The following is a 27,567-nucleotide window of genomic DNA, read 5'->3' as shown; positions in this document are numbered from 1 at the left end:
GTTAACCACGACTTTCGTAATAAAAAAGTCGTAAAAAAGGATGTTTCCCAGAGATCATACTGAGTCTGCGGGTGGTCATGACCTCTGTTATATTCTATCTGGAAGCCAGTTAGTTTACCAGTCAACTCTTGGCCATTGCAATACCAGGTTCTCTAGGGCCCATGACCAATGAAAAAGTAGGGCTACATTTTTAAAGTTTTGTATTTGCAAAATATCATGCACTGTTCTTAGCAGGGATGGTTACTTGCTACCATTTCTGCTGAAAGTCTAACATGGTCGCTAGTGTTGCAACAGACAGAAAATCGGACGAATGGCACAATGCCCATTTCCCAGGCTGGCACTGGGCTGTGACTTAACTGTTAGCTTGGATTGTGGCATTCCTATAATTTATTTTCATTAGTGCATACCCACTGATTAAGCTGTTGAGAACGTCAGACGGCTTGTAAACAAAATGTACCATAATATTTCAAGGTTACAGGGCATGTTTGTGTAAGGGCTCTCAGGCGATTTCTTGCCCAGTGCAATCATAACATGTCTTTCAACCTGCTCTTTGCGGAAGGCTTCTCTGCTGTACTGTGAACTTCCTGGGCTTCTGCAGAGAGCCGTGTGAAGGTTTCCTGTATTTTCATTAGGATGTGCTACTGGGCAGGGTGAAGGGGCATGAAGATCTTATCAATAGGAATGTATTCGAACATGGTCACCAAAGTAAAGTTCTTATTTTTGGTCATATATGGAAGAGATTCTGAAACTCACCTCCCTGCTAACAGCTGATAATGTGTTGTCCTTTCATTCCAGATCCCCTCCCACCAGCTAAGTTTGAATTTATGCGGGACAGAAGCACATCCACGAGCTTGCAGGTTTGGTGGACCACCTCCCGTGGAAAGGTCACGTGGTATGAGCTGCAACTGTTAGATTCCAGCAAAGAAAACATTCAGACACGTCGAATTCCAGGAAATGTGTTGATAAAGGAAGCCACGTTTTCTCACCTCACCCCTGGAACCAAATATAACTCCACCCTGACTGTACTTGCAGGCAATAAAAGCACCCCTGCTGTTCTCATCACTGGATCAACAGGTATCGCGTCCCCTGCCAATTGCTCTTGTTGTGTGTTGGGCGCTCACCTGAGCGTTGCTTGTTGATGTCTTGGAAGGGTGAATTCAACCCTTTACAATATGGCTAGGCCTTATCGTACAGCTTTTCGTTGCATGTATAGCCCTTAGTTGGAATTTTAGGAATTTTGGCATGGAAAGGAAAGTAGGACTAACATAACATGGTTAAAGAAAGTTAATCCAAAAATAGTGTAGCTTAAATTAACAAACCATGCAAATTGATTCAAGGCACCCAGCCATAGGTGAAGTGTCAGACTCTTGAATGTGATGGTGCAGTTCAAGTTGCACTGCTCTTCCACCAGTCAATTCGAAGCTGCCTTATTATTTAAAGTACTGGTGTCTCTGTAAACCCGGCACACTCTCCTCTCTTGAGCGCCAGGCCTGTGCAGTGCCAGCCACACGTTGACAGACGTTTGGTTAATCAATCTTCACTAAGTCCTCCGCTCAGCCTTTGTAGAGTGGCTTTAGGCCCATCTTAAAGGCTTGTTGCCAGTAAGGAACTGTACCCTTCCTCTTCCAGACCCCATATCCTTTCGTATCGGCTGAGGACTGGCTGGAAGACGGACATAGAGCAGTTTCCAAAACCTATGTCTTTATGCAGGGATGTCCCAGTTCTGCCGTTGAAGGGGGCTCAGTGCCTAACACTAAATGGTTCGGAGTCTGAATGCATCCCTAGGGAGCAGGCATGGACTCTCAGGAGGTACAATGTCTACTTTCACAGCCATCTAAGGTGACCTAATTCCAGACTAAGGGTCTGATTTAGATGTCGACAGAGGGGAATACTCTGTCACAAATGTTACGGATATCCCGCCTGCCATATATCCCCATAGGATATAATGGGATTCTAATACGGCGTACTGGATATCTGTTACGATTGTGACAGAGTATTCCCCTCTGCCGACATCTAAATCTGGCCCCAAACCAAGAGTTCCAATGCAGGCATTAGGACAGAAGTGCAGACATAACCCTCATTCTCTAACATCAGGCCCGCCAGGTGAGCTCAGTACCAGTGCGCAAAATTGAATCCCCAAATCAGATATCATAATAAGGCACACAAGCTGTTATGTTGAAACAGATAGTAAGAAACAGAGTGGGTGCTTTAGAGACACATTTGTGGAGATGTATGGAATACTGTGCCTCATTCTACAGACAACATTTGAAGAGGATAGACAGTATGAGAAGTGGAAAATGGGCTATGTCCAAAAATGCACTGCGTGATTAGCACAAAAACAGATTCTCAGCTGCTGACCGATGTTAAGACAATGCTGACAATCCTCTTTGATACCTCAATGAGTTACTGAGGAAGCACTTACCTGAAATGTTTAAGCAATTGTTTTCTGATTAAAAATCACAACCACAGTGTGTGTTCTTTAGGGCATGTATTTCCTAAGGTGGACATTTGCTAAGTGAAATGGTATTCCATCAGAATGTCGTCTACATAATATTTCCTACAATAATATCATGGGTAAAATATCAAGGACCAAAATATCTACATGGTAAGTATACAAAGGTAGGCATAGGTTTTCTTTACAAAACACCACCTAGATGGACCTTGACTATACATATCTTCAAGGGACGTGGATGTGGAGTTAAGAACATTAAGCGCCAGGTTTATGAAAAGTGGCGCTACATGACATGTAGCGCCATTTTTCTTGTCGCCCCTTGCACCCCCTACACCACCATGTGTGCGCCGTATTTGAAATAAGGCACATCATGGTCAGAATTTCTGACACTATGGATGTACTGTTCAGGAATTTTGGAGCTAACCCTGAACAGTACACAGGGACCCATTGTAAACAATGGTGTGCCCCCTTTTAACGCCTGCTCTGAGGAGGCGTTAAAAATGCCGTAAACAAATTATGCAAAGAAATCACTTACCTCCTAGATATTTTGGTTGTTGTTATTTTGCTCCGGATGCTCTAGAAGCGTCTTATTGAGACGATGTTCTGATGTACGACCAAAATGAAATATATTGCGCCCAGGGCTTGTGATAATGCATAGCATTGCCTTGTGCTATTGCTGAAACGCATGTCGCAAAACACAAGGCGTGCCTTTTGCAAGCCTCAGAATTCTTCTTTGCACAGTTCAAGTACATGCATGCTAAGTGTGGCAGTGATTCCATGGCCAAGCACTGTGCACCTATAAGAAAGACGATAGCATCCCTCAAGGAAGTCTCAGGGTCATGAAGAACTCCCAGATTTGTTGAGCGCACACAATAAATTTAAATCCTAGTGGTGGGCTGTTTTGAGTTTCAATGTGATAGGCTCAACGCCTGAATAATTCAGTGCAGGTTTAGTGTCAAACATATGTGATCACGTGATACTTACTGCTTCGTCGCATACCATGGTTAGTCTGTGTTTTTACCATCCACGTGCAAACAAGCAGATGGTTTTAGCTTAAATAGGTATTGGGGTATAAATGTAATATCATTCTCATTGAACTACACTTTTTGCGTCACATTTATATATTCCATTTTCGTAATTTGATCCGCTGCAGCTGTACTGTAACTACACCTTTTAAGTAAGTGCCAGAATATTATGGTCAGAACATCTCTGACGTAGATATTGTGTCCTAAATATCTTCTACCGAACTATTGCTGCATTGGATTTTATTACAGAAAATCTACAAAAAATTGGATGATGTATTTGTGAACACTATTTCGTCCATAAGATTGATAATTTGCAGAATGTATTCTACTTTAAAACCTTCTGGGCACACCCTTAATAACAGTCCTTCTCGTGTTGTTGGCGCCACAGTTCCCTCGGCAGTGGTAACTATGCAGGCTTCCAGGCAGAGCGACAGGCTGGATGTTTCCTGGGTGCCGGGCCCCGGGAGTGTGGACTCCTACAGGCTCCTGCTCCGGGATAAGGAGCATACCATTGAGGAGGTTATAGTGGAGAAGCACATTACCACCCACGCCTTCCTTGGCCTCAAAGCTGGCCACCTGTATAGCATCACCGTGGTGAGCCAGGCGGCAGACCTGGAGAACTGCACCTCCACGCTGACCAGGACAGGTATGTGGCAGCCGTGACTGACAGGACATCGCAAGCAGGCGTGTTGGTGATGACTGTGTTCCCATTTATTGGCATTCTGCTATATGGTATGAGAGATCACTTTAAAGTCATTGCTTCAAATAGAAGTATTATGAGAGCTCACAGCGATAGTAAATAACCACTGTTATCAATACAATTTCTAAATAGCTTTTTTTCATTAAGAGTGGCCATACTTACCAGAGAACAGATAAGAATCAAATGAGATGTTAAGGTATGTCAGTATTGGAAGTGCCATACAGTATCATTGGTCACGGATGCTTCTATCACTTTAAAACGTGCATGATGGCTGAGCGGGTTAATGCACGCTGTGCAAAGGCTGCATGCCCTAAAGGTCACAAGTCTGAGCCTTGTCAGGGATGCCTCCATCTTTACTAAGAATGTTTATTACACTTAGAAAGCACACTTTTCCACGGGTTGGGTCTTTAGCCATAGATAACAGGCGATACTTCCCTGCTCAGTGGTAACAATGGCATCGACCCTGAATGATGAAATGAGGGTGAGCCTCCGAGGGGTAGAACCTGGGACTTTCGAGTAAGTCATGGATCTTCTTAATGGGCGCATTAACCCACCGAGCTATCTTTCTGACTCACCTTCCAAGGCCTACGAGCACCCGCGAGCCTGGGGACGGTGGTAGAGGCCGAGGTAGAAGGGGCCATACGTTAAGGAGAGTATGGCTGTGGGCATTGTGAGCGGGCTGTGAAAGGGTCACACCAGAGCCCAGTTGTGATGGAATGTTACATATCACAGGGCGGCCTCCCAGACTTCCTTCCTTGGCTATGTAGGCTGGTTTCCTCTCGGGCCAGAAGCATGCCTGTGATTTGCAGAAGACTGTGCAATGATTTCCTTTCTGATTAGACTTTAACCCAAGCAATGAAAGCCGGTTGCTATGTTTTGGGCCTAATCATCGCGGCATTGTGGGAACATCCCGCGCGGACGGTGTAGCTATGTAAATATTGACGTATTGGTGCAGACTGCATGGTAACTCGGGGTTTCTCGTTCCCATTTTAGCTCCTGCCGAAGTCTCGAATCTGACGGTGATTAATGACGGTAGTTTGGACACATTAACAGTCTCGTGGAAGAGACCCGCTGGCAGTTTTGATTTCTACAACATCTCACTCACTCATCTCAGCTCGGTCAAAGAAGTCAAGAGCTTGCAGCCGGGGACAACAGCAGTCACTTTCAGCAGCTTAGTCCCAGGGCGGCTCTACCGCATCGCTGTCAAGACCGTCAGCGGCGACTTGTCTGCTGAGAGGTCTGTGGCCGGCAGGACAGGTAGGTGTGAAATGCGCTCGAGAAACCTTGCGGCCTATTCACAAAGGCATTTTACAGTACCAAAAGTAATACTTCTGTAGTACTCTTTTACATACTCTTACCTGTCAGTTCACAAAGCCAGAGTCCGTTCTTTTCCCAGCCTGCACTAGGGGGCGCAGAACGGATGATAACATGAAGTATTAACTTAGTTAAATGTCATCCTGTTAATATTCGAACCTCATAGGCAGCCAAGCATCCTTTTAACAGGATCGTATTGAGAATGGGATATAGGGCAATAGCTGCCTTTCATGTGTTTGCAGGGGACAGATCTTCTTGTGTGCTTTATGCCCACATTTTAGTTTAAATGTTAACTCCTTGTAACATACAAATAGCTGTCACCACTCAATGCAGGCAAAGGCAGATGTAGTTTGGAAATCACAGCCCCTGAATGGGCAATAGTAATAGCATGTAAACACCAAAGTAGTCACAAACATCAAATGAACCAAATGACAGGTAAGTGGTGGCTGGATGCCTCCAGCAATGGAAACAAACATGGTGTGGGCTGTTGCCGGGGATGATTAGCCTCACACAGAGTAACTGCTGGTGTATTTAATGTACATTTTCTTTACATTTTAGCACTCCCCCCTCATCCCAGGACCTATACAATGCTCTCATAGTGCCCTGCACAGACATAGATAAAGGCATATGTGTCCACAAAAACAAAAAAATCCAAAACACTCTTTGGAATCTGGGGTTTCCACCTCAAAATTAAGTGGCCATACAGTAGGATAACAATGGAAGCAAACCCACAAATTACTTTCTCAGCACACATGGCCGCAGCACATAGTGCAGATCTAAAATAAATATGGTGTGCAAGCATGTGTATTACAAAAGGATGATTTGGTTGCCAGGCGAAATAGAGTTTTTGGTGCATAACAACTCTACTGGAATGTGTCTGTGCCTAAGGAAACGTTGCTGTAGATATGCAAACTATTAGCTCTGTCAGCCTTAGGGTGGTCTTCCCCCAAACCTTATGCCTTCATCTTCCATTTTTGGTTGATCTAATTTTTATGGGCCTTAGCACTCTGCACACTTTACCACTGCTAACCAGTGCTAAAGTACATGCGCTGACTCTTTAAAACATGGTAATATTTGCTTACACCCAACTGGAATCTTTAATTTACTTGCTAGTCCCTAGTAAAGTGGTACTACATAAACCCTGGGACTGTAAATTAAATTCTACTTGTGAGCCTGCATCAGTTACTGTGCTACCCCTGGAGCAGCCCTTTACACATGTCTCAGACCTGCCTTCACAGCCTGAGTGTGCAATTTTTAAACTGGAAGCATGACCTGGAAAAATAAACATTTTGCTAAGCCCAAACATTCCTTTTTAATACATATGTCACCCGTAGGGTACACACTGGACAGCCCAGAGGGCAGGGTGCAGTGTATTTGAAAAGTAGGATATATACGTTTAACTTTTGTATGTCCTCGTAGTGAAAAACTCCTAAAGTCGTTTTTTACTGCGGCAAGGCCTACCTCTCCCATAGGAACATAAGAGTTACCTTATTACACTTAATAAGCTGTCACGTCCATATGGGAGTAGGTGCTCAGTTCATGTTTTTGTACTGAAAAATCCTTTCTCATGGTAAAGTCAGATTTTAAATTACAGTTTTAAAAATGACACTTTGGAAAGTTGACGTTTTACCTGTCTTAGCCATATAGTGCCTGTAGCCTGTCTCTGGGTCACATGGCTGGGGGTAGCTGACAATAGGACTCCTAGACAGCCACACACAATAGGGAGCAGAGGTGTACCTAAATAGGCCATCACTGTCAGGATGTGAGGACAGAGCTGGGCCCAGCCCTGCTTACACTTGAGTAGGCTGTGTCCTGCCTCCTCACAAAGGGCCACATACCCCCCATAGTTAGTCTGGAGCCAGGAGACGGAGGACAGGATACATAGGGACTTCAAAGGAAATTTATAGAAGTTTCTCCCACGTTCCAGAGGAAGTGTACCTGATATAAATTTTGGACCTCAGACACCAACTCCTCAGTACACTTCTGGACCTATGCATACTCTACCTAAAAGAAGGACCATGTGCTGCTGAAGGACTGCTACTCTGCTTGACTGCTGCCCTGTGGACTACTGCCTGGCTGACTGATGCCTTGTGCTGACCAGCTGCCCTTTTGCCTGGTTGGGAAATACTGGACCTGCATCTGTTGAACTCAGGACCCCTGAGTGACTCAAAGGGCTAGTTGGCTGACCTCCTGACTAGAGCCTAGTCAGAAGGCTCCAACAACCTTGAACCCAGCTCCTGGATTCTTCCAATTGTGAGTCTACCCTGCCAGGTGGGGCCCCTCCTGGCCTGGACCCTTGGAAATGGCCCTAAGATGCTCCAGTAGTTTCTGTGGATCCAGCAGAAATGGTACGTCTCCTCTGCTGCACAGCACACACCTGAGCAGAACCGACACACCACCTCAGCTGAGTGTACTGGACCTATCGCAAAGACCTGCATTGCCTCCACACCCTCTTCGGACCTGCCACTGCATGACACAACCTCTGCACAACCCCTACACCTCTCCTCGAAGGCACCGAACTCTGCATTGCAGCCTCACGGCTCCTCGGTGCCATCTCATTGCCCCAAATGTGCGACACATCCTTGACGCTGGACTTCACATCGCAAGTCCCCATCAATGGGATCCTTGATGACGACGCAGGACTTTGTATCACCTCGGAACAAGTGCACCGATTCGGACGCATATCCCTGCAGTGCTCTGCAACCCATGATTGAAGGTGCTTTGTTCAGTGGGCCTAACCATGCCCTTGTAGCTGGCCCGCACTCCATCGACGAGGTATCCATAGTTGTCGCTTTATGATTTTTGGTGCTATTTTCACTAAAACCACAAAAATTGCATATCTCTGTTTGTACTGACTGGAGTTTTTAGTTTTGGTCTTGTTTTATTTATTAAAAATTACTGTATTTCTCTAAATCTGGTGAGAGATCCCTTTGTGGTGTGTTTTCAATGCATTACTGTTTGAAGTGCTGCACAAATATTTTACACATTGCCCCTGAGTCAAACCGGACTAGTCTGTGCTAAGGGTTGAGCTTGTGACTTCACCCTAGGAAGAATTGTGGTTGCTGCTTGAGAAGGTTTTCACCCCGCTTCAGCCAGTAACCCGATTTCGTACACATACAACATGTACATAGCAGTAACTCAAAACTCCTAAAACAGCAGCATAACAGTTGAGCACAAGCTACATCATTCATCCATCAAATATCAAACCATTTTCAACAAAACTGATGCAGTATCAGGCTTAACTGATAACCATGCACACATGTAAAAAAAGTATTGTTGAGACAGCTATCAAAGTCCCTTTAACTTGATGAGTAATCTCCTGTCATGTTTACAGTCATATTTCATGATAATTTTGCTCTTTAACAGGTAGTTTAATCATGACTCTGCCCTTCTCCTATTTATGCTTTGGTTGTGTATTGGGGTTGAAGCAATCACTGGGGAAGCAAGAATATACCTTGCTGTCCTGCAAGCTGATTGCAGTCCAGCACAACTTTGATATTCTGTGAATAATGTTTTCTTTCTGTATGTATGTAAGTGGTAGCGTGACCCTCCCCAAAATGCACTGGAGCACTGTACAGGGTCAAAGGCAAGCATAATGTCACTGAGTGGTAAGAGAGATAGCTGATTTGTGGACAGTTAATGCATTGTGATGTAGTGTTCTTTAAAATAAAACTGGAGCAGTGTTGGGATGGTCGTAATGGATATGGGGATATTGTTCCACATCCTAGGTGCATAAATGAAAAAGGCCTGCTGTCTTGTTTCTTCTTTTTTACACTTTTTAGTCTGTAGTCTGTTGGTGTCCTGACTATGAGTGTGCTAAGAACCATCTGAGATGGTGAGCTTGCCTGCAAGTAAAGGGGATGTGCTGCTCATGATGGCTTTGTGAATAATGCTGGATGAATGTGCCTTCATAAGTGATGGGTTGTTGGATAGGCTATGGCAACGTGTTATGTAGATGACATTGTATTGTATAGGATCAACTTAAATGAGTCTATTTCTGGCCAAATATAAGGAGTAAGGCAGTTATGTAAAACATCTGGATATACATTCGAAAAAGCAACTTAGAATGAGACAGAGGAATGCACCACGCTATGCAAGTGCAGCCATAAGGCCAGAAATAGAAATTTGCTCAAAATTAAATACTTGGGAATGCTTTTCCACCCCCATTTTGAAGACAATGGGAGGTCAGATCCCGAGCTTATAAGAAGTTAAAAACCTGCAACAAATATTCATCGGAGGTGAGAAGCTGAACTCTTTTTATTCAGTGAACAGCTACTGAAACAGCAACATAAACCAGCAGGCACATCTTCACTGAGCCCTTCATCACAGCCCCACAAAACTGCACTGTACATATCTGAGTGTCATACAATTGTAAAAGAGACAATGTTGAGTAATTTCTATGATGTAAGAACTGCCGTAGTGGATAAAATGTCATAAAACAATCAAGATAGAAATTCTTACAATCTCGGAATGGATCTTTTATGGGGTTTTTGCTGCCCCCAAGAGAGATGCACCTCACAGGACCTGTCATTGTGTTGAACGGAATTTTGTGTGCACTCAACGATAAAGACCTGGAATCTAGTAACATGTAATATGCTTGACCTAAAACAGATCTACAGGGATGTGTTTTATCTCCCACTGCAGTGAATTTTAAACTCAGCTCCATTATGTGGATGAATTAATTAATACCAAGGATTAGCAGGGATAGGTTGGTGGCCTCTCTGGGTCATTGCTCCAAGGTCTGTAGGACATGTCCTCTATGATTCTTGTAGGCTGCAGTCATATTATTACTACATGTTGTACACGTCTCTTCAGAGGTTATGACTGGACACCGTACTAGGTTAGGCTACATGGACCAAGACCTGTTCTCAGGCCTCAAAGATAATTGTGCCATTTTTTACAGAAAATTCCACTATAGCCTTCATGGCTGGTTCATTATTATGGGTCCAGTAACAATAGTTAGTAAGTTATTTGTATTAATAATTTCAGAAACAGCAGTTGTCATTAAAAAGTCTTTAAAACTGACCTATATGTGCACCAAAAATAGTGGAGTGGGCAGGTTGAAACGAAGGGCCTAATTTAGAGTTTGGGGGATGGGTTACTCCATCACAGAGGTGACAGATACCTGTCTACCTTATTACAGTTGAGATAGGATATAAAGCATTTTCAATACACTGGATGGGATGTCCGTCCTATTTGTGACAGTGTAACCCATCTTACAACCTCTGAATCAGGCTGAAATATACTTTATATAACCAGTAAGAAAATCATTATGTAGGCAATCAAGTGTCAATGTAGTTGCTCTACATCAAAACAAGTCTCTCTGTCTTCAATCAGATGATAAAGTCCTGCTGAACCTGAAAGAAACAGTCCACTCAGTTTTTGCCCTTTTGCCCTCCATATTCATATCTCCATTGTTTTTCAGCCTATAATCCAAGAACTCTCTAGCTGCACTGGGCTTGGAGAATGGAAACATCTTTCCCCCATCACAAACTCTGAATTAAATGAGATACCGACAGTTGGGTCTCATATCCCATAGACTCGAGTTCCTTCTTGATTGTGCAGAGCTCCTATTTTTTTCATCAGTCACATGACTCAGGTCTGGAAATATGCACACATCTGAGTCCCCCTTTAGCTTATCACTGTTCTTTGCAGACATTTTAGTCATTTGTTGTCTCTGTGTGGCTTCCCCTAGTTCTACTAGTACTCTGCTGGCACAAGTGATCTTCCCAGTTGGGTCTTTAGTGAGCAAGCATGTCACCCTCACCTCTTTCACTTAGGCCCCACACATAACCTCCCTAACTGCAAAGTGCAGAAGGGACTGTACTTCTTCCTCCAGCTCAGCGCCTCTGGCTGGTAATACCAAGATCATGATCCTCGCAGCTCTTACTCCTTTCATTTCGAGGAGGGATGTGGTTGTGACAGTAGAGTCCTCAAACTGTTGGCTATTTTGTGATCTGTGTCCATATTTTTGCATGTGCTTCTCCATGTTCGTGACCCTACTCATGTTTTGATTTGTATTAGTTTACATCTTTTTATGGAGTCAAGCGCTCCCTCTGTGGAAGCTATTAAGGGCTCAATGTGCTTCATGAATACCTGTACCTCCTGTAAATTTGTCATTGTAAGCTATTTTCTTTGTGAGAGGTGGGGGCTCCACTGTGATAGGCATCTCCAGTTCAGACCTGCTTCTCACCCTAAAATAATGACCCCAGAGGAAAAATGTTTCTCTTTACTTTTGCAGGTTTCTGCTTGTTATCATTAGGTGGTATTATGCGGCAGAAAAACATATCCATCACCTTTCAATTTCCTATGTCTCTCAATAACATCAGCAGTCACAATATGGGGAAAGAGGACAGGATCGCTCACTGTCAAAACCTCTTTCGGAGGGTCACAGGGCAAGCAGGGGCTACTGCGCCCAACAGTGGGGGTAAGGCCTCTTACTCTGACGTCCCAGGCTTTGACTTACTGTGGGTCCTGAGCAAATGGACCAAGTCCCCTTCAGCACTTGACTCTCAGTAGCAGTGAGGGTCGAGCAGTCCAAGGATTCTTGGAGGGTAACTCAAGATATATTCAATAGCAGAAATAAATGATCGTCCAGTCAAAATACATGCTTTTGTGCACAAAAGAGATATTTATATAAAAACACAAAGTAAAATACTGCATACACAAATATCCCTTTCGGTTGGGGCTCTAGTGTTTGATAGGCGGATCACTCAGTCCGACTTTCCTCTCACTAATAATAGTGATTATTCACCCTTCTCTGTAGGTGATACTCAGGTTAAACCCCGCTAGTAGTCCTGGTCTCAGGAGTCCCAGTCTGACTGTCCCAAAAGTCAAAGGTGTTCCAGGGACTACGAGGAGCAGCTAGTGGGCATCCATGGAGCTTTTTCTGATGAGAAAGTAAGTTTCTCTGATCCTTCTCACAGATGAGGAGACACTCGCTTGGGTTCCGATCCTTAGTTAGGGCTCGGGCACACACCGGTCACAATGGTTTCCTCCCTTTTCCTCTTGATGCCGTCTGGACTAGTCAACCTTCTTTGTTCTTCATGGTGGTCCCCTTTGTACTACGGTGTCACCGACCTTACTCCTCACCAGGTCAACAGCCCAATCAGCACTGCAGTCATTTCCTATTCACACCTGCCTCCTCTAGCATACATGGTCGTTGACTTCACTCCGCATATGGCCTATGACCCCATCGACACAGCAGTAATCTTCACAGCAGCCCCATCTGGCATACAGGGTCGATGACTCCACTCCACACACGGACTACGGCCCGATTGGCCCAGCAGTACTTTTTACGGTGACCCCTCTGTCATAAAGGGTTGCCAGCTTTACCTTGCACACAGGTTATGGCCTGATTGATGCAACCACAGCTAACTTCACTGTGGCCTCCTCTTGCATACGGGGTTGCCGACTGGAATCGGCACATGAGAGACGGACCATTCAGTGCAACAGTCGCCTCTTCTTACCTCGCTACAGAGACCCACTCTCCAGGATCCTGCACTGGACCTTGCTTCCTCCAAGTGTTCTCCTCTTCCTCACGGTGCACACTGGTCTTGGCAAACAGGCAGGCACTGGTGCTCCTTGTTCCAGGGCAAATGGTTTTGGGTTTCCCTGGGTGATGTCCCTTCCCCAAGCTAAGAGGCTGGCAGGCTCCCAGTCCTGGTTACAGGCAGACATATTGCAGGGCTTCTCCTCCTAGCACAGCCTGTCTGGCTACTTGACAGTTGACAATTTTGGTGACCTCAAGCTCCACTTTTTATAGTCCATTTCCAGACACCAAATGTGATGTAGGGTCTGAGAGTTTGAAGTCTGTGTTGTGGTCTGCTTCCTTTTGAAGTGCACACTTTTTTGCACTGCCTTCCTCTAGAAAACAGTGTGTTACACCAGGAGTGACTCCAAATGAGAAAGCCACACAACACAGGCCATAAGAATGACTAGAGATTCCCACACAGATGTTAGCCACAGTGATATTCATCTCAATAGGTTACCCAGGGATCCCAGTCCCACTCTTTATAATTCTCTTATTGCCCCATATCCTTCCTGAGACATGCCCAGGAGCCTTTCCAGTTACCTCTCCCTAAATCAAAAAGCACCCATTGAAGTGTCCAGGGGAGCCTGGATGTTAGAATTTGGGGGTTATGGTTGAGGGGGTGAAAACCCTTCTCAAGCAACAACCACAATCGTTGTCATGGTGACTAAATTAACCTGTGCTTAATCCTCTGGTAGCGTGACACAAAAGCAGTCAGGCTTAATTTAGAGTCACTGTGTTATGTGTTTACGTGGCAAACAAACAGTAAGAAAGTGAAAACACAACACCAGAAAAATCACAAACCAATTTAGAAAAATAGAGAAAATTGTAATACATTTTTGACACCAAAAAAACAATACCAACAGTAGAGCCGGAATAATACATTTAAAACGTTTTTTGTCAAAACTAGCGCCTAAAGATCAAAGCACCAACCATGGCCGTCTAGTCACGCATGACTGGGACAAAAATTTGGACAAATTGGGTATGGTCTCAGCTTACCTTCAGACTTAGAAGGAATTTTGAAGAAAATGTCTGAGAAGATAAAGTTCAGCAGGGCAAGGCAGCTGGTGGTGGCCGTGGAGAAGGCGTCATTGTCTAGAAAGCACTGGCACATAGTGAAGATTTCTAAGTTTGGACTTTGTCACTTATTTGGAAGTCAAAAATCCCTAACGGAATGAAGCTGCAGGCTGTAGCAGATGAGGGCCCCATGAGGCCAGACACCTCTTCAGCGAGGTGCTGCTGAGCAGAATTTGCTGCTGTGGAGAAGAATGTATTGGGAGGTACAGCGAAGTCAAGCTGACCAGTGATGCACACTGGGCCGATCGGCGAGCATGTAGGTCCCGGTCTCCTGCCTGTTCTCAGAGCACTTTTTGGCTGAAAACCTTTTAAGTCCCAAGTTTTGGTTTTGGGATGTTTGGGCATCTTTAGCATCACATCCAAGACTCCAGGACTGGGTGAGCATGCCTTGGAGTTTAAGAGTAACTTCAGGCCAGATCCAGGTGCAGGTTCAAGTTGTTGAAGCTTTTTGTGTCCCTGTCCCTCCAAACAGGAGGTAAGCCAACTAGCCCTTGGAGTCACTCTGGTAGTCCTGGGTTCAATTAGTGAGGCAGTTCTCAAGCAGCAGCACAGTCCTCTGAGGGTTCAAGGCAGGCATCAAGCAGCTGGGCTGTCCTCTGGTCGCAGCAGAGCAGTGTTCTGAAGTACTAAGCAAGCCTCAAGTAGCAGGGTAGTCCTCTCTGAATGTCCTCCGTAGAGCCAGGAGGGAACTGAAAAGTCGACCTGAGGGTCCTATTTTTACACATGGTGACAGCTTTGAAGTGGAAGAAACTTCTAGAGAGTGACAAAAGACTGGTGTGAAGTTATTTGTGAGTGTGCTGAGGCAACTCCTTTGAATTGTGAGTAGGGCAGAGAACAGCCTGGCCCCTCCTATCAAGCCAACACCTATTCCCCCTTTGTCTCACTGTTTGGGAGAAATATGCAAAGGCCAACTGACACTCTAATCACAGTCAGGTGACCCAGGACAAAGGCTGCAGGCTCTAAATGGTTAGGACAAGAAAATTTGCATTTTGCCTGGTCAAATGAGCACTTTCTAAAGTGCATATGGGCTACAACAGCAGGCCTGCAACATGTTTTAAAGGCTATTTAAGTGGGTGGCATAACAAGGGTTGCAGGCCCACTAGTAGCATTTTGGTTACATGCCCTGGTCCTTCCACAAATGTGTGCTACACCCATACAATGGTGACCAGGGATTCTCCGATCTTCATTCATATTCTTGGGCCCACCTCATCCCCATCACAGACTGGTTCTTCCCAGACTGTGAAGATCCCACCACAGTAGTAGAACTTGGTGAACTGGAATGTCATGGCATCTTCAATTTGCTCTATGGACGTGCCATCCCACGAACCTACCTCCGGCCACCAATTCAACACTGCTTGCCTGGCACCAGTCACTAAGGCGAATCGGATGGCACTGTGTACTAACAGCCATGACACCGCTATGGGCTGGATCCTGGCTCCCGCAGACTACTACCTTGTAGGTCTTCAGGGCACGGGACTCTATTGGCATCACAACACTGGGGGACATATGGCAAGGCACATCTATGCACACATTTCAACATTTCATTGACACCTACACAATGTATAAATCACAACTCTTCCTCTTCCTACAAGTATGACATGACTTGTAAGCCTCCCTAAATTCCTCAAGACCACCCCCTATCCAGCCCTCTGGAAACACACCTGCTTGAATTGCACCTAGATAGGAAGGAGGTGTCCTGCCTCTACCACTTACTACTAACCAACACTCCCGTCCCCATGGTTACCCACAGAGAGAGCTGAGGGGGATCTAGGCCCCTTGTACAATGACGACTGTTCCCCTTGGTCCCTGGCAATATCAATGAGACCTTGCCTCAACCAACTGAAATACCTTCACCATGTTTATTATAGCCCCTCACAATTTCATGATATGGGAGACACTCCTTCACTACAGTTTTGGGGATGCTATCACCCAAAGCCCACTTTCTTCCATATTGTTTGGGATTGCCCCCCATCCATACATACTGGTCGTGCATTTGCACTATTTTTGTCACATGTCATACACGGGCCAATTCTGCTAGATCCGAAACTAGTTCTTTTGGGCCTGGTAGACTCTTAAGGAGGGAGCCGCAACATTCAACAACTCATGGGAATGAGCTTCCTCAATGCAAAGAGAGACATCACCTGACATTGGTGTTCTCAACTAGCCCCACCCTTTCACAAATGGACAAGGGGAATGGACTTTGCTGCAGCTGCAGAAAAAAATATGTCTATAAATCTAGTGGATGTCCTGAGAAACACCATGAAATACTGGGTGAATGGTTGCTGTATTTTAAATCTTTACTTTCTACTTTCTGACTCCTTCATGTATTCCTTCACCATTTTGCTAATTGGGTATTGCAAAACTGGGTTTAATGCTGTACTGTTAATATCGTGTGTTAAATCGCTTGTGTGATGTTATCTGAAAATAAATAGATTTTTTTTAAATGTTACAAGTCCTGGGTGCATGTTGTATCACTTTACTAGGGTCCATAAGTAAATTAAATGTGCCAATCAAGAGTAGGCCAAATTTACCATCTATTAAGGCATGAGCACAGGCACTTTAGCTCTGATTAGCAGTGGTAAAGCACCCAGAGTCCTAAAGCTAACAAAAAGGAATTCTATCAATCAGGAGGGGAGCAGGCAAAAAGTGACGGAAGACCACCCTGAGGCTGACAGGTCTAACGCTGGCTCTTCCTCCTTCAGTGTGTGTACCCCACCTAGCTCGCAGGAATACAACAATCCACAAATGTGTCCCAGGGGGTCCTCTACCTCCTCATCCTCATCTGGACCTCCCAAAATTAGTGTTTGAGAATTAAAAAACGCGACCGAACTAACATAAAAGTACAACTAAAGCCTTTAGTCTTCCTTCTATGTCTGGCCTATCCTGGTTTTATGTTATTTTTTAGTTTTTTTAGCACTATCATTCAGTTGCTACTTTTCACCTACTTCTTCGGCCACAGCCACCATTTCCAGATCCTTCACCTCCATCCTGTTCACATGGACCACTTAATTTTGTGATGATGTCTGAGCACTGAGTGGTTTCAAAACCTGCTGATGCCCCAAGTTGGGGCAATGTGCTGCTGGACCGTCAGACTGGAACTTATATGCACCTTTATGATTAATATAATGTTTAGGGAAATACATTTGTTTGTATTAGCTGCCGAATATCAATGCTTTCTACCTGCCTCCTTATACTTGTCCTAGCTGCATTAGACTACCTGATTGGTAAGTAGTCCCAAACAGTGAAATGGTAAACAGAAATCCCTTGAGGACTATTTGAGCCTTTTATTTGGTAAGTAATTAAATACTGCAAATAAAGGAAAACTTGGTGAAATAAGATTTCTGGGATTTTGAAAGAAGGAATCATTTGTGTAACCTTCTGATTTAAGAAAAGGTCACTCTACTTTAATAGTTGCCTTTTAATAGCTGGAAGTCTGTGTTTGTCCACGGGTTGGTGACGTCACTCGTATTCCAAATATTTATAAGGGAAAGAAGTAAACAAAGGTGCGAAGCTTCCGTACTCAACTGTTAGTGAGACAGATGTTTGCTAGGAACTATCTACGAGGGGACAGCAAGATAAGACCGTAAAAGAGGAGGAGCTGAATCAGCAAATGCTGGAAAGAGTGAAGTTGTATTTTATAAATGCTTGGTGCAAATTAAAATGAACGAAGGTGCTTCCGATCAGGCGTTACGTAAAGACAGAAAGTCATCATTGAGTGAGGGCTGGTAACCAAGAAGGAAAGGACATGTCTGCCCAATTGAAGATTATTGCATTGAAACCAGGGGCGTGCAAAGCTATTTTTTTATATAGTTTGCAAACATTTTTCCGGCTTTCCCTCGCCTTTGTGCAAAGTTTCCCCGCGCACAGCAAGATAATTTTCACATTAATGAAACCTAGCCAAATCTAACACCACTTCCGAAGTGCACCTCCCACTACTTGCATATTTTGGTCGCAGTTCTGTGCTGGAACGCAACATTTTTCACTAGAGGTTTGTACTTTACAGAACTTTGCTATTCACAAGCGCATTGCAGATGAGGAATCAGCGACTGTTAGATTCGAATTGTGCGGTAGTCTGTAATCTGGCACAACGGGAGCTGCCACCGGAATTGGGATCAGGAGAAAGGCTAGAACACCACACTCCCGGGGCCGTATTACAGAAGTGACCCGGGGGTGCAACAAGTGTATGCGCCCCCTTTGGGCACTTTGGTATTACAGAAGGGGCCGCAGACGCTTGTGCGGCACCCCATCTGTAATACCAGTAGCGCTGGCGAACATATAGCGCCAGCGTTATCCCCCATGGTGCTTCCCATGCAAATGAGGGAATGCCTTTGTGCCTGTTCCATATTATAGACGTGAGCGGAGAGGCAAAGAAGCTGCCAGGACGCGCACTGACAATGGGCCACCTAAAATGGAGTACACTGTCAGTGCGCCCCCTGGTGGCAGCCCTCCGGGGGGATGGCGGGAGTGGGAGAGGAGGGTCCTATGGAGGCCCAGACATCCCCTTGCAGACAGGTGCAGTCACTCGCTGCATCCGCCGGCAAGGGGATCTCTAATCCCCTTTAAAAGTGCAGACGGGTTGCAGCCTGCACAGTGAAACACAGTGTGGCTTTAAAGCAGCTGCTCCGTTTTACACTTAAGTGCTGCCCCTAGGACAGCGCTAGTTCACAAGTGCTCTAGGGGCAGCGCATTCAATGTAATATGCACACCTCTTGTAAGGTGCGTTGTGGCGCAAAATAGAGAAAGTGCGCCCTACCCGTAATAGCACCCCTGGTCTTTCTCCACATACATTTCACTGAAAAAGCCTGTGTGCTCTTGAAGAAAAGCACCAGTGTATGGGGGAAGTTTGCAGGAATTGATTGATAATACTGATGCACTTCTAATGAGGGTCTAACTGTTTTCCGTGAAGTATGTTTTCTGCAGGACCTATTTTTCGGAAAACAGGGATATATGCAACATAAATTGTTTTAAAAGTCATGATTTTTACAGGGATTTAGAGAAGGGCATATGTTTTACAAACTACGCAGTTTATATGCTTTCTATACATTTTGGTGAAGATTTAAAAATAGTTTCCAATTTAACAAACAAAACAATCACACAGGCTGGGATGAAATAAGAAAGTACTCTGCCTATTAACAGTCAAAAATAGTCTCCCACTAGATGTTGCCCGGACTGGTATACCCGGAGGGAGTACTGCTCCGTGCAAGTACAAGTTTTTTGATGTCTCTGAAAGGGAAGTATTGTCTCGTCAAACACTTACGGGCTGATTTATCAAGGTTTCACGCAACACAGCAAGAACCTTGCTGTGGTGCATGAAAGGGAGAGGGCAGGCAACATATGTAACATTATATGGCGCATTCCTGTCTTCTCCTTGCACTGTTGCACAATGTGCTGCCTTGCGCCAACGCAGGCAGCCTTGCTTCATGGTGCAAGGGAGTCTGCATCGTAGGCAGGAGTGTTTTCGCAGTGGAAGGGACACCTTTCTAAGTGCACTGTGTAAGCAGCACACTGAGAAAGAGGAAACAACTAAGAGAAATAAATATATTTTTCTTCGTTGCGCCTCCCCTGGGAAGGCGTAGCATTTTGACATATTCCCAGTTTTATCAGTAATGGTAAATCTGGGAATGAGACAAAATCCATAGGTGGTTGCGTGGGAACACCCACCCATGGAATGCCTTCCCAGGGTAGAGTAATGCAAGGCAGCGACTTTCGCTGCCTTGCGTTATTCCAGTTTTACCAAGCCATGCAGTGCCGCACAGTGTGGCCTTGCGTGGCTTGGTAAATCTCATTCTAGGTCATGCATAGCCCTGCATTGCCTTGCGTGGTGTAAGGGCGATGCAAACATTGATAAATGTTGGCCCAAGTGTAAGAAATTGGAGTATTAGTTGATGGTGGTGAACCACAAACGTCATTACAAAAACCTGTGCTTAACCCTCTGGTAGCTTGCCGCAAAAGCAGTCCGGCTTAACTTAGAAGTAACATGTAAAGTATTTATGCAGTATTCGACAGTAATAAAGTGACAACACAATACAAGAAAAATCCCAAAACAATTTAGAAATATAGAGAATATTTTAATAAATAAAATGGCACCTAAACTACAAAAAATCAATAAGTGGAACCAGAGATATATTCATTTTTAAAGTTTGAAATTAAAAAAGGCTGCCATAAAAGCCCAATGCATCAACTTCAGTTATCTGGCTGATGCAGACATAGTCAAAATCAAAAGTTACGGACGACCTCGATGGATCGTGGATCAGATATAGGAACCAGCTTCGTCCCGATGAAAAGTGTACCTTCAGAATTCAAATTTCTTGTGGAGATAGTGATCATCAATGAGTCATTGATGGGGCCAGCTGAAAGCTAGACTAGAGGCGGGCCCAACGACAGCGGGTTGCTGGAGAGCAACTCTTGGTGTGGTCACTGAAGAAGAAAGGAAAGTGCTGAGTCGGTGAAGTCCATGCCCAGGGGAAACGTTGATGAAATGCGGCTCATGGTGCAACGGTGCCTTCATTGGCGCATGGCAGCCAATTGTGTGCCAGCGCAGTGGAAGAGGGCAGGAATGCGCCATATTTTATAGATTCAACGCATCCCTGCCCTTTTCTTTTGACACAGGGCAGCGCAGCAGGAAGCATTGCAGCGCTGTCCTGCGCCAAACATTTTTAAATATGCACCTTTGTCTCTGCAACATTTACCTCCTGCTCTGAGGAGGAGGTAAATATTTACGGGTTTGGGCCCAAGTATTCCCCCAAGAAGAGGGGACACGTGGAACTGGAGCTGGTATTACTTCATTTGCATTTTAATCCACGTTTGGGGACTTGAAGATCTTGTAATCCCAGTATCCCACAGGGATATGCCAGCTGGTATTCTTAAATTCATCCCTAGTATTTCCTCGTGGAGGTGACTTGGAACTCGGAATGTGGCCCTCAGTCTGAAGGTGAAAACAAACTTACGGGGAGAAGTTATATACATTCTTGACTATTGCATTTCGTTCCTCATTGTGCTGCCTTGGGTTTTGGCAGAATCTGGATCCCTTTCAAAATATTATCAAAAGTTGTAACACTACCTCATCTAAAATGAGAATTCAGCTTCCTGCTGCTCAGGTGATGACATCACGGTTTGTTTTCCGGTGCTGATTCTGATGCTCCTGAAACTAGGGTGCGTGGGTTTAGATAATTGGAGTTTCTGTTGTAACATGTCAGGGTAACTAATTTCGAGACCACTTCACAGCTTGTATTCCAGTGTGCTTTCATAAAAGAAATATGAGAGATCTCCTTTTAGAAATCACAACCCTCGAGCAGTCGCTCACTCTGTTAGATATTATCACGGCTATGCATTATTATTGAAGTCTTGGGTAGAGGTCACCGAGCCCAAAAACTCAGAGGGATAGCCAAGCAAGAGCCGAGATAATGGCTCTAAACCTTAATTCGAGCAGTGTCGCAAAATCTTTGAGATCCAGGACGTGCAACAAAAGCATGTGAAAAAAAAACGAAATACTCTTCAAGAATTACAAAAAAGTCTAGTTTGTATAGATGTAAGTGTATCACTTTAAAGGACTAAATTGCATTGCTCTATTCATTGAGTGAAATTATTTGAAACAGTCACCCTGATGGCAATGCAGTTAGCAAACCTAGAGACACATCACCTCTCTTGTGTGGCCTCCATTTTAATTATATGTGGAGCAACTTTAAAGTCTTTTATAATATATACAAGAGGTTTTTGTACCGCGCACATGTCGAGCTGATATATTTTAAGGTGCTCTCAAATGAGGTGATAAAGTACAAAGAGGCACGGCGAAACAAGGTAATTGCCAAGGGTCACGCAATTTTGTCAGGCATGGGAGCAGAGATTTGTGTGGGAGTACCTTGTTGTGAACTCTACCTCTAAATGGGTGTCTCTTCTTCTGTCCATTTTTAACTCCGAGGTTAATGCTTTATCTTTAATTCCTTTAGAAGCTATACCAGTACTCTGTGTTAAATAAATACTCATATGTGAAATCAAGATGGAGTGAAAAGATTTTAGTAAGATGATGGAGGAAATGGGTTGGGGGACAGAAGCCACATGAAGGATTGCTTTCTTTGGGGGAATGAGATTTCAAGAAGGCGTGTGGATGGCCCGAGCCAAGCCTCTGGCTAGAGGCTGGTTCGAGCCTTCAGTGGATCACCCACTTCTGCTTTTAGTGCAAGAACAAGCATCTATAGCAGACAGCCTACATTCATACTAAGCTTGTGTATGGGTAGCGTTGTGTTAAAGAAGATAGAAGGGGTACAGTGGTGTTGTGTTGCTTGAGGGGGTGCAATGGTACCAAGCTGGTTGGATGAGTTGACATGCACTAAGGCTCTATTTACATTACAATGTTGGTGTAAAATTCTTAGGAGATCATCAATTTAGCATCTCGGAAATACATGTAATTTTATTTCTATCATGTTTCCTGGATCCTGCTCACTTTCATCTTTCATATGCCTTCTCTCATCAGTTCCACACAAAGTATCAGAGCTGAAAGCGAGCAGCATGGGTGAGCTGCACTCTCTTAAAGTGAGTTGGATCCCCCCTACTGGAGACTGGGAGAAATTCCACATTGTGCTGTTGAACCACTCTACTGTGGTGATGAACACCACTGTGGAAAAACACAGAAGAGAATTTGTAATCGAAAATGTTGGGTTCATACCAGGAAGACAATATGATGTGGCTGTCATTGTAGAAAGTGGAGGTTTACAAAACACTGCTCGCTGCAAAGGAAGGATAGGTGAGTGAATCTGCCGCAAATGCGCACAAGACTTGAGATCAAGTGACTTCCACGATCTATTTACTGTGTCTTTGGGTTAACGTAGTTGAAAGCTGTGAGGAGTTGATAACGTAACTCTGTGAAATGACAAGTATCGTAATTGTTATAGAATGTACTTACTTGCCCTTGAACCCATCCATGAAATGAAAATGCCATCAGCAGTTATTTTTAGTTGAAAGTCTCTAAGCCCCTAGAATCTCAATGCCAATGCACTGATACCACCCGCCCCGAAAGATTTACAGACACTGGGGGAATTTCTCAGAGACACATTGCTAGATAATGGGTGTTGGATCTTAGGGTTCCCTAAGAAAGAAGACGTACTGGGGCATCAGAATTCCCAAACCTGATTCCCCTGTGTATTACGATTTTGCATCCAGTATTTCCCATGGAGATTATGGATGCTTACAACATCCGAAATCTCTAGTGAAAGACATCAGTTCCATTATGTTCCTGTGATCCTTGTCATTCGGATATGGCTTATAATGAAAGTTAGCTGTCCCCAGGAATTACCAGGACATTTGTAATAAAGTGTGTTTTAAGGATGGTCCAGCAGCCTATTAATATATGTTGTTTTCTTGTGTTGGTCACTGCTTGATTACAAAAACATTTGAGTCTGTTGACTTACAAGTTTGCAGTTGTCATGTTTTCTATGAAATTAAGTTATAGAACTGAAGTTGTGGACCATTTATCTGTGACCTGGCAATGCTCAAACTGATTAACCGGTAGCCTCCAAGGGAACAGGCTGAAAGGATGAAAATAATCTTCTAACCCCGTTACCCATAATCCTTCAGTCTCTGAATGGCTTCACTAGCGGCAACCCTAAGGCACACTAATGCTTTCTCAGAATTCATTCCCGCCTATAAGAAGCCCATGTTCACTTTCTCCAGTTTTTCAGACCACATCAGCGGCTTCCTGCTCCGTGGTTCTGATTTACAGTAAGCATGTCTCCATAACCAGTATTCATGAGTAAGTCACACCTAAAGTTGCGTAAGACACAGCCACTTCCAGAAGGACCTGGGTGTCTGGATCCATAATCTATTAGATGTGTCAACACCTTAATTATGTTTCCAGTATTATTTCAGAAGACATTAGCACAAGGTTTTTGTTGAGCTTCGTGTACTTATTCAGGCATTTGCTTACTCAATATTCGAATAATTGACTTATATTTTTTCAGAGCGTCGGTAGGTTTTTCCATTGCTACCTATATTGTTCCAGTGTGTCGCTTTAGAAAATGTCCGTATCACATAGAACCATCACTTCAAAGATTCCTATGATTCTTAGAAGTAGATTCCGGGATCTTGTGTATGGAACACAATACCAGAAGATAATGGTCAGGATTAAAGTGTTTTTCACCATAAGCACTGCACATGTATGGAATTATTCTTAACCTGTGATTTTTTGGTTCTCTGACAGTTCCACACCCAGTCCTTCAGCTGCGCATAAAGCAAGCTAATGAGTCGTCTCTATGCATCATGTGGCTGACTCCAGTCGCAGAATGGGATGGCTATGTTGTCTCTCTGGGAGACAGGGACCTCACTGTCATCAGCAAAGCACCTCCTAGAGAGGCCAAGGAATTCACCTTCACAGACCTGATACCCGGCAGAAAGTACACAGCGACCGTCACCAGCATTAGCGGCGAGTTGAGCACCTGGACTTCAGTGGAAGGAAGAACAGGTACTGCAACATGGGCCGTTGTCCTCAATTCAAGCATCTGCCTTACTTCTGTTCCTGAAGCATCTCATAAAGGTCTACCGGTGTCATGCTGATGTCCCACTAGATATCAGCGCAGCCCACCAACCAGAGCCCCCTAACAATTGTAGCACATATCTTTTATTTAGACTTGGATTTTCTACTTACCTAAAGAAGAGGATCATATATTTCAGTCCACTGCCTTTTGGGTTGGTTTGCGCCATAGAAAAACCATATACATATATATATACATATACATATTTCTAAACCCTACCCAGCCGTTGTGCTTACTCTAATGCCTGAATTTCAGACTGCAGTATGAAATTAGCACATTTTATGCACATAAGTCCTTCACATTGTGAAAGGGTTAGCCTTGGTTTAAAGTATGTAGGAGTAGTTTAGTTCAAAACCTCTTTACAAGACAGGGCATGAATTATCTTTAGATATTTTTTTATACTGCTCCGAATTGTCAAAGAAGTTTGTAAGCAAAAAATGGCCATTGTACAGATGAGAGCAACGAATAGTGTTTTTTTTTTAGCTTTGGTGTTACAAAAACATATATACGGTTTGGCGTGTTATGTGTTTTTATGGATTTCATGAAACTTCTTTTTTTTAAATTAAAAAAGAATGCCTTCTTCTGGAGGGCCACCTCCTGTTTGTTTCGTTTATATATAGAGAGTGGTTATATATATTTATAGGGCCTTTCAGCCAGCCTTGTTCATCCCTTGGTCTCTTGATGTGTCATTCACGTATTTATTCTGCCCACTACTGCATACATCTAGGGGTAAGCTGGTCACCCGACACCAGGCATTGGGTAACTTCACTGTGGCTGACAGTATTCTGCTGTTTCAAAAAGAACACATCCAGACACAAAATAGTTCCTTTCTGGATTAGGGACTACTATGGCAATGTGTGCTTTTTTTATACCAAAAAACATACTCACTTTTAGCCATTTTTTTGTTAATATTAGCGAGAACCTGGCAGATCCTCCCTCCCCTCCCCCCCCCCTGTGGTTTTACAAAAAATAGGACAAAACAAAAGAAGCACTAGCAAAGCCAGGAGGCTGGTAACCAATGCAGAACTCTTGACTTTGCCAATGCTTGTTTTAAGCTGAAGCGTTCAATTATGTGCTGTAGTCATATCATAGGAAAATAGAGCAGCTGATTTCAATACGTAAGCATCTGAACACATATAAAAATACAGCTGTATGGGATACAATATGCGCCAAAGCTTGGACAGGAAGCTCTTATAGAGGGAATCAAAACAATGTATAATTGTCCATGAGACCAAGACCACCTAGGCTGATTAGTCTGTCCATACTAGAGCGCATCCCAAAAATATTCTGCTGGAGACCCTACCTAGGTATTTTTCACATGTGAAAGCCAAGTTTCTGCTGAATAGAGGATGAACAGATCGAGCTGCCCACCACCTTACAAGTTAGTTCTGTTGGACTGTTGGAGTTCAGTGGTTCATACGTAGTGATTTAAAGTGACACCGCTGGTGATCTGGGCTAGTGCCGACTCTGCGGTGATACGCTAGCGTCAAATGCTTTGGGGTATCCAATAAACAGTACTTTTCTCTATCTGTGGTGAGAGGGTTCCTCAGCCGCATTTTCCATCGCCAGTACTTGCCATTTTCTAGCAACTTCCATCTAAAGTGGAAATTTACGAAAGCTATCCAACCTGCACTCTTATGAGTATTGTCTTTCCCAGAGGCCTCCGCGCCCATGCGTCTAGTCAATGTTAAAGCTGTGAATTCATTATTTTATGTTAAAGTGGCAGGTGTGTTTGTTAAATAGTTATGAGGGCCATTCGAAAGATTTAGGAGGTCTCAATGGTTTACTTAAAACAGTTGTGAATATGTTTGTGAAATCCTTTTAAAAGTTGTCATTATTTGTTAAATTATTGACACGTTTGACAAAATAAACCCGTTCTTTAAACCGGAGTTTTTAAAGTCTGAACAATTGTTTAAAAACCCTATACTTTTAAGAAATACGTTAGTAACAAATTCAGGATCTTTAAGGTATTCAACTAATTAGGCATTTCATAAAGTTAGGTATCCTTGCTAACATGCTACACAAACCTTTCGGAACATTCTAAGAAAGTGCCACAAACATTTATTACCATGGCAAGGTCTGTGCCCAATAGACTGGCAAACTTGTGCGGTAACTGAGAAATGAAAAGGGGTGCCAGCTTTCATTGGCTTTAGCTAGCTCTCCCCGCAGTATCTCATCTCTGCGGTAGCTAAAATATTAAGCAGTACATGAAAAGATTTGGTGGCCGAGCCACCATGGACTCTCCTTCGTCCAGTAGCACATCAATAGTAGTGGGGTTGCTTTCTCCTCACAGGGGCATTCCCTCTTAGTTTTCTTTGAGTTTTCTGTAGGTGTGTGGATTTCCCCTTTGGTGATGGATTTCAAACCTGGTCAGGCACTGCACCAGTGTCTAAAGGAGAGCTGAGCGGTGGAAGGATACAGAAATTTAGTCTAAAGGTCCTCTCATGTATGGTCATATCAGCCGAAAAGATTGAGCTTCATACCCCCAGTCTTCTTCACAGAGATATCATTGTGTTAGGGTGAAAAGAGAACAAGGTGTGTCGTTAACATTCTGCGTATTTGTCTCTGCCTCTCTCCCCCACAGTGCCAGCGCAGGTCACCCACTTGAATGTAGGAAACAAGGAGACAACTGACAGCCTCTACACGAACTGGACACGGGCTTGGGGAGACGTGGACTCCTACCAGGTGCTGCTGATTCATGAAAACATTGTCATCAAAAATGAAACTGTCCCTAGTTACACTAACACATACCAGTTCCACTCACTGAAGCCTGGTGGACTTTACTCAGTGGTGGTGACCACTCTGAGTGGAGGGATCTCCTCCAGGCAGGCAATCACCGACGGTCGGACAGGTAAGAAAGCAGTGATTTTGACACAATAATGAATCTCAATATTATAATTGTCACTAGAACTTACAGTCATTCTCCTTAAAATGACGCCATTTCA

At 44.1% G+C, this 27,567-nt stretch overlaps 1 protein-coding gene across 3 annotated transcripts in view; it reads left to right on the top strand.

The window, feature by feature from the left end:
- Positions 1-27,567, top strand: part of PTPRB (protein tyrosine phosphatase receptor type B) — a 335,571-nt gene that overhangs the window by 183,739 nt on the left and 124,265 nt on the right. For all 3 annotated transcript variants that reach the window (XM_069228335.1, XM_069228338.1, XM_069228337.1), the window contains 6 exons: positions 796-1,074; positions 3,866-4,123; positions 5,171-5,434; positions 22,570-22,839; positions 24,292-24,552; positions 27,207-27,473. In XM_069228335.1, the coding sequence (XP_069084436.1) occupies positions 796-1,074; positions 3,866-4,123; positions 5,171-5,434; positions 22,570-22,839; positions 24,292-24,552; positions 27,207-27,473 (1,599 nt within the window). The remainder of the gene's footprint in view (positions 1-795; positions 1,075-3,865; positions 4,124-5,170; positions 5,435-22,569; positions 22,840-24,291; positions 24,553-27,206; positions 27,474-27,567) is intronic.

The sequence above is a fragment of the Pleurodeles waltl genome, chromosome 4_1 (assembly GCF_031143425.1).
Source record: "Pleurodeles waltl isolate 20211129_DDA chromosome 4_1, aPleWal1.hap1.20221129, whole genome shotgun sequence".
NCBI lineage: Eukaryota > Metazoa > Chordata > Amphibia > Caudata > Salamandridae > Pleurodeles > Pleurodeles waltl.
The sequence above is the reverse complement of the archived record's forward strand: the minus strand, read 5'-3'. Positions and strand labels throughout refer to the sequence as shown.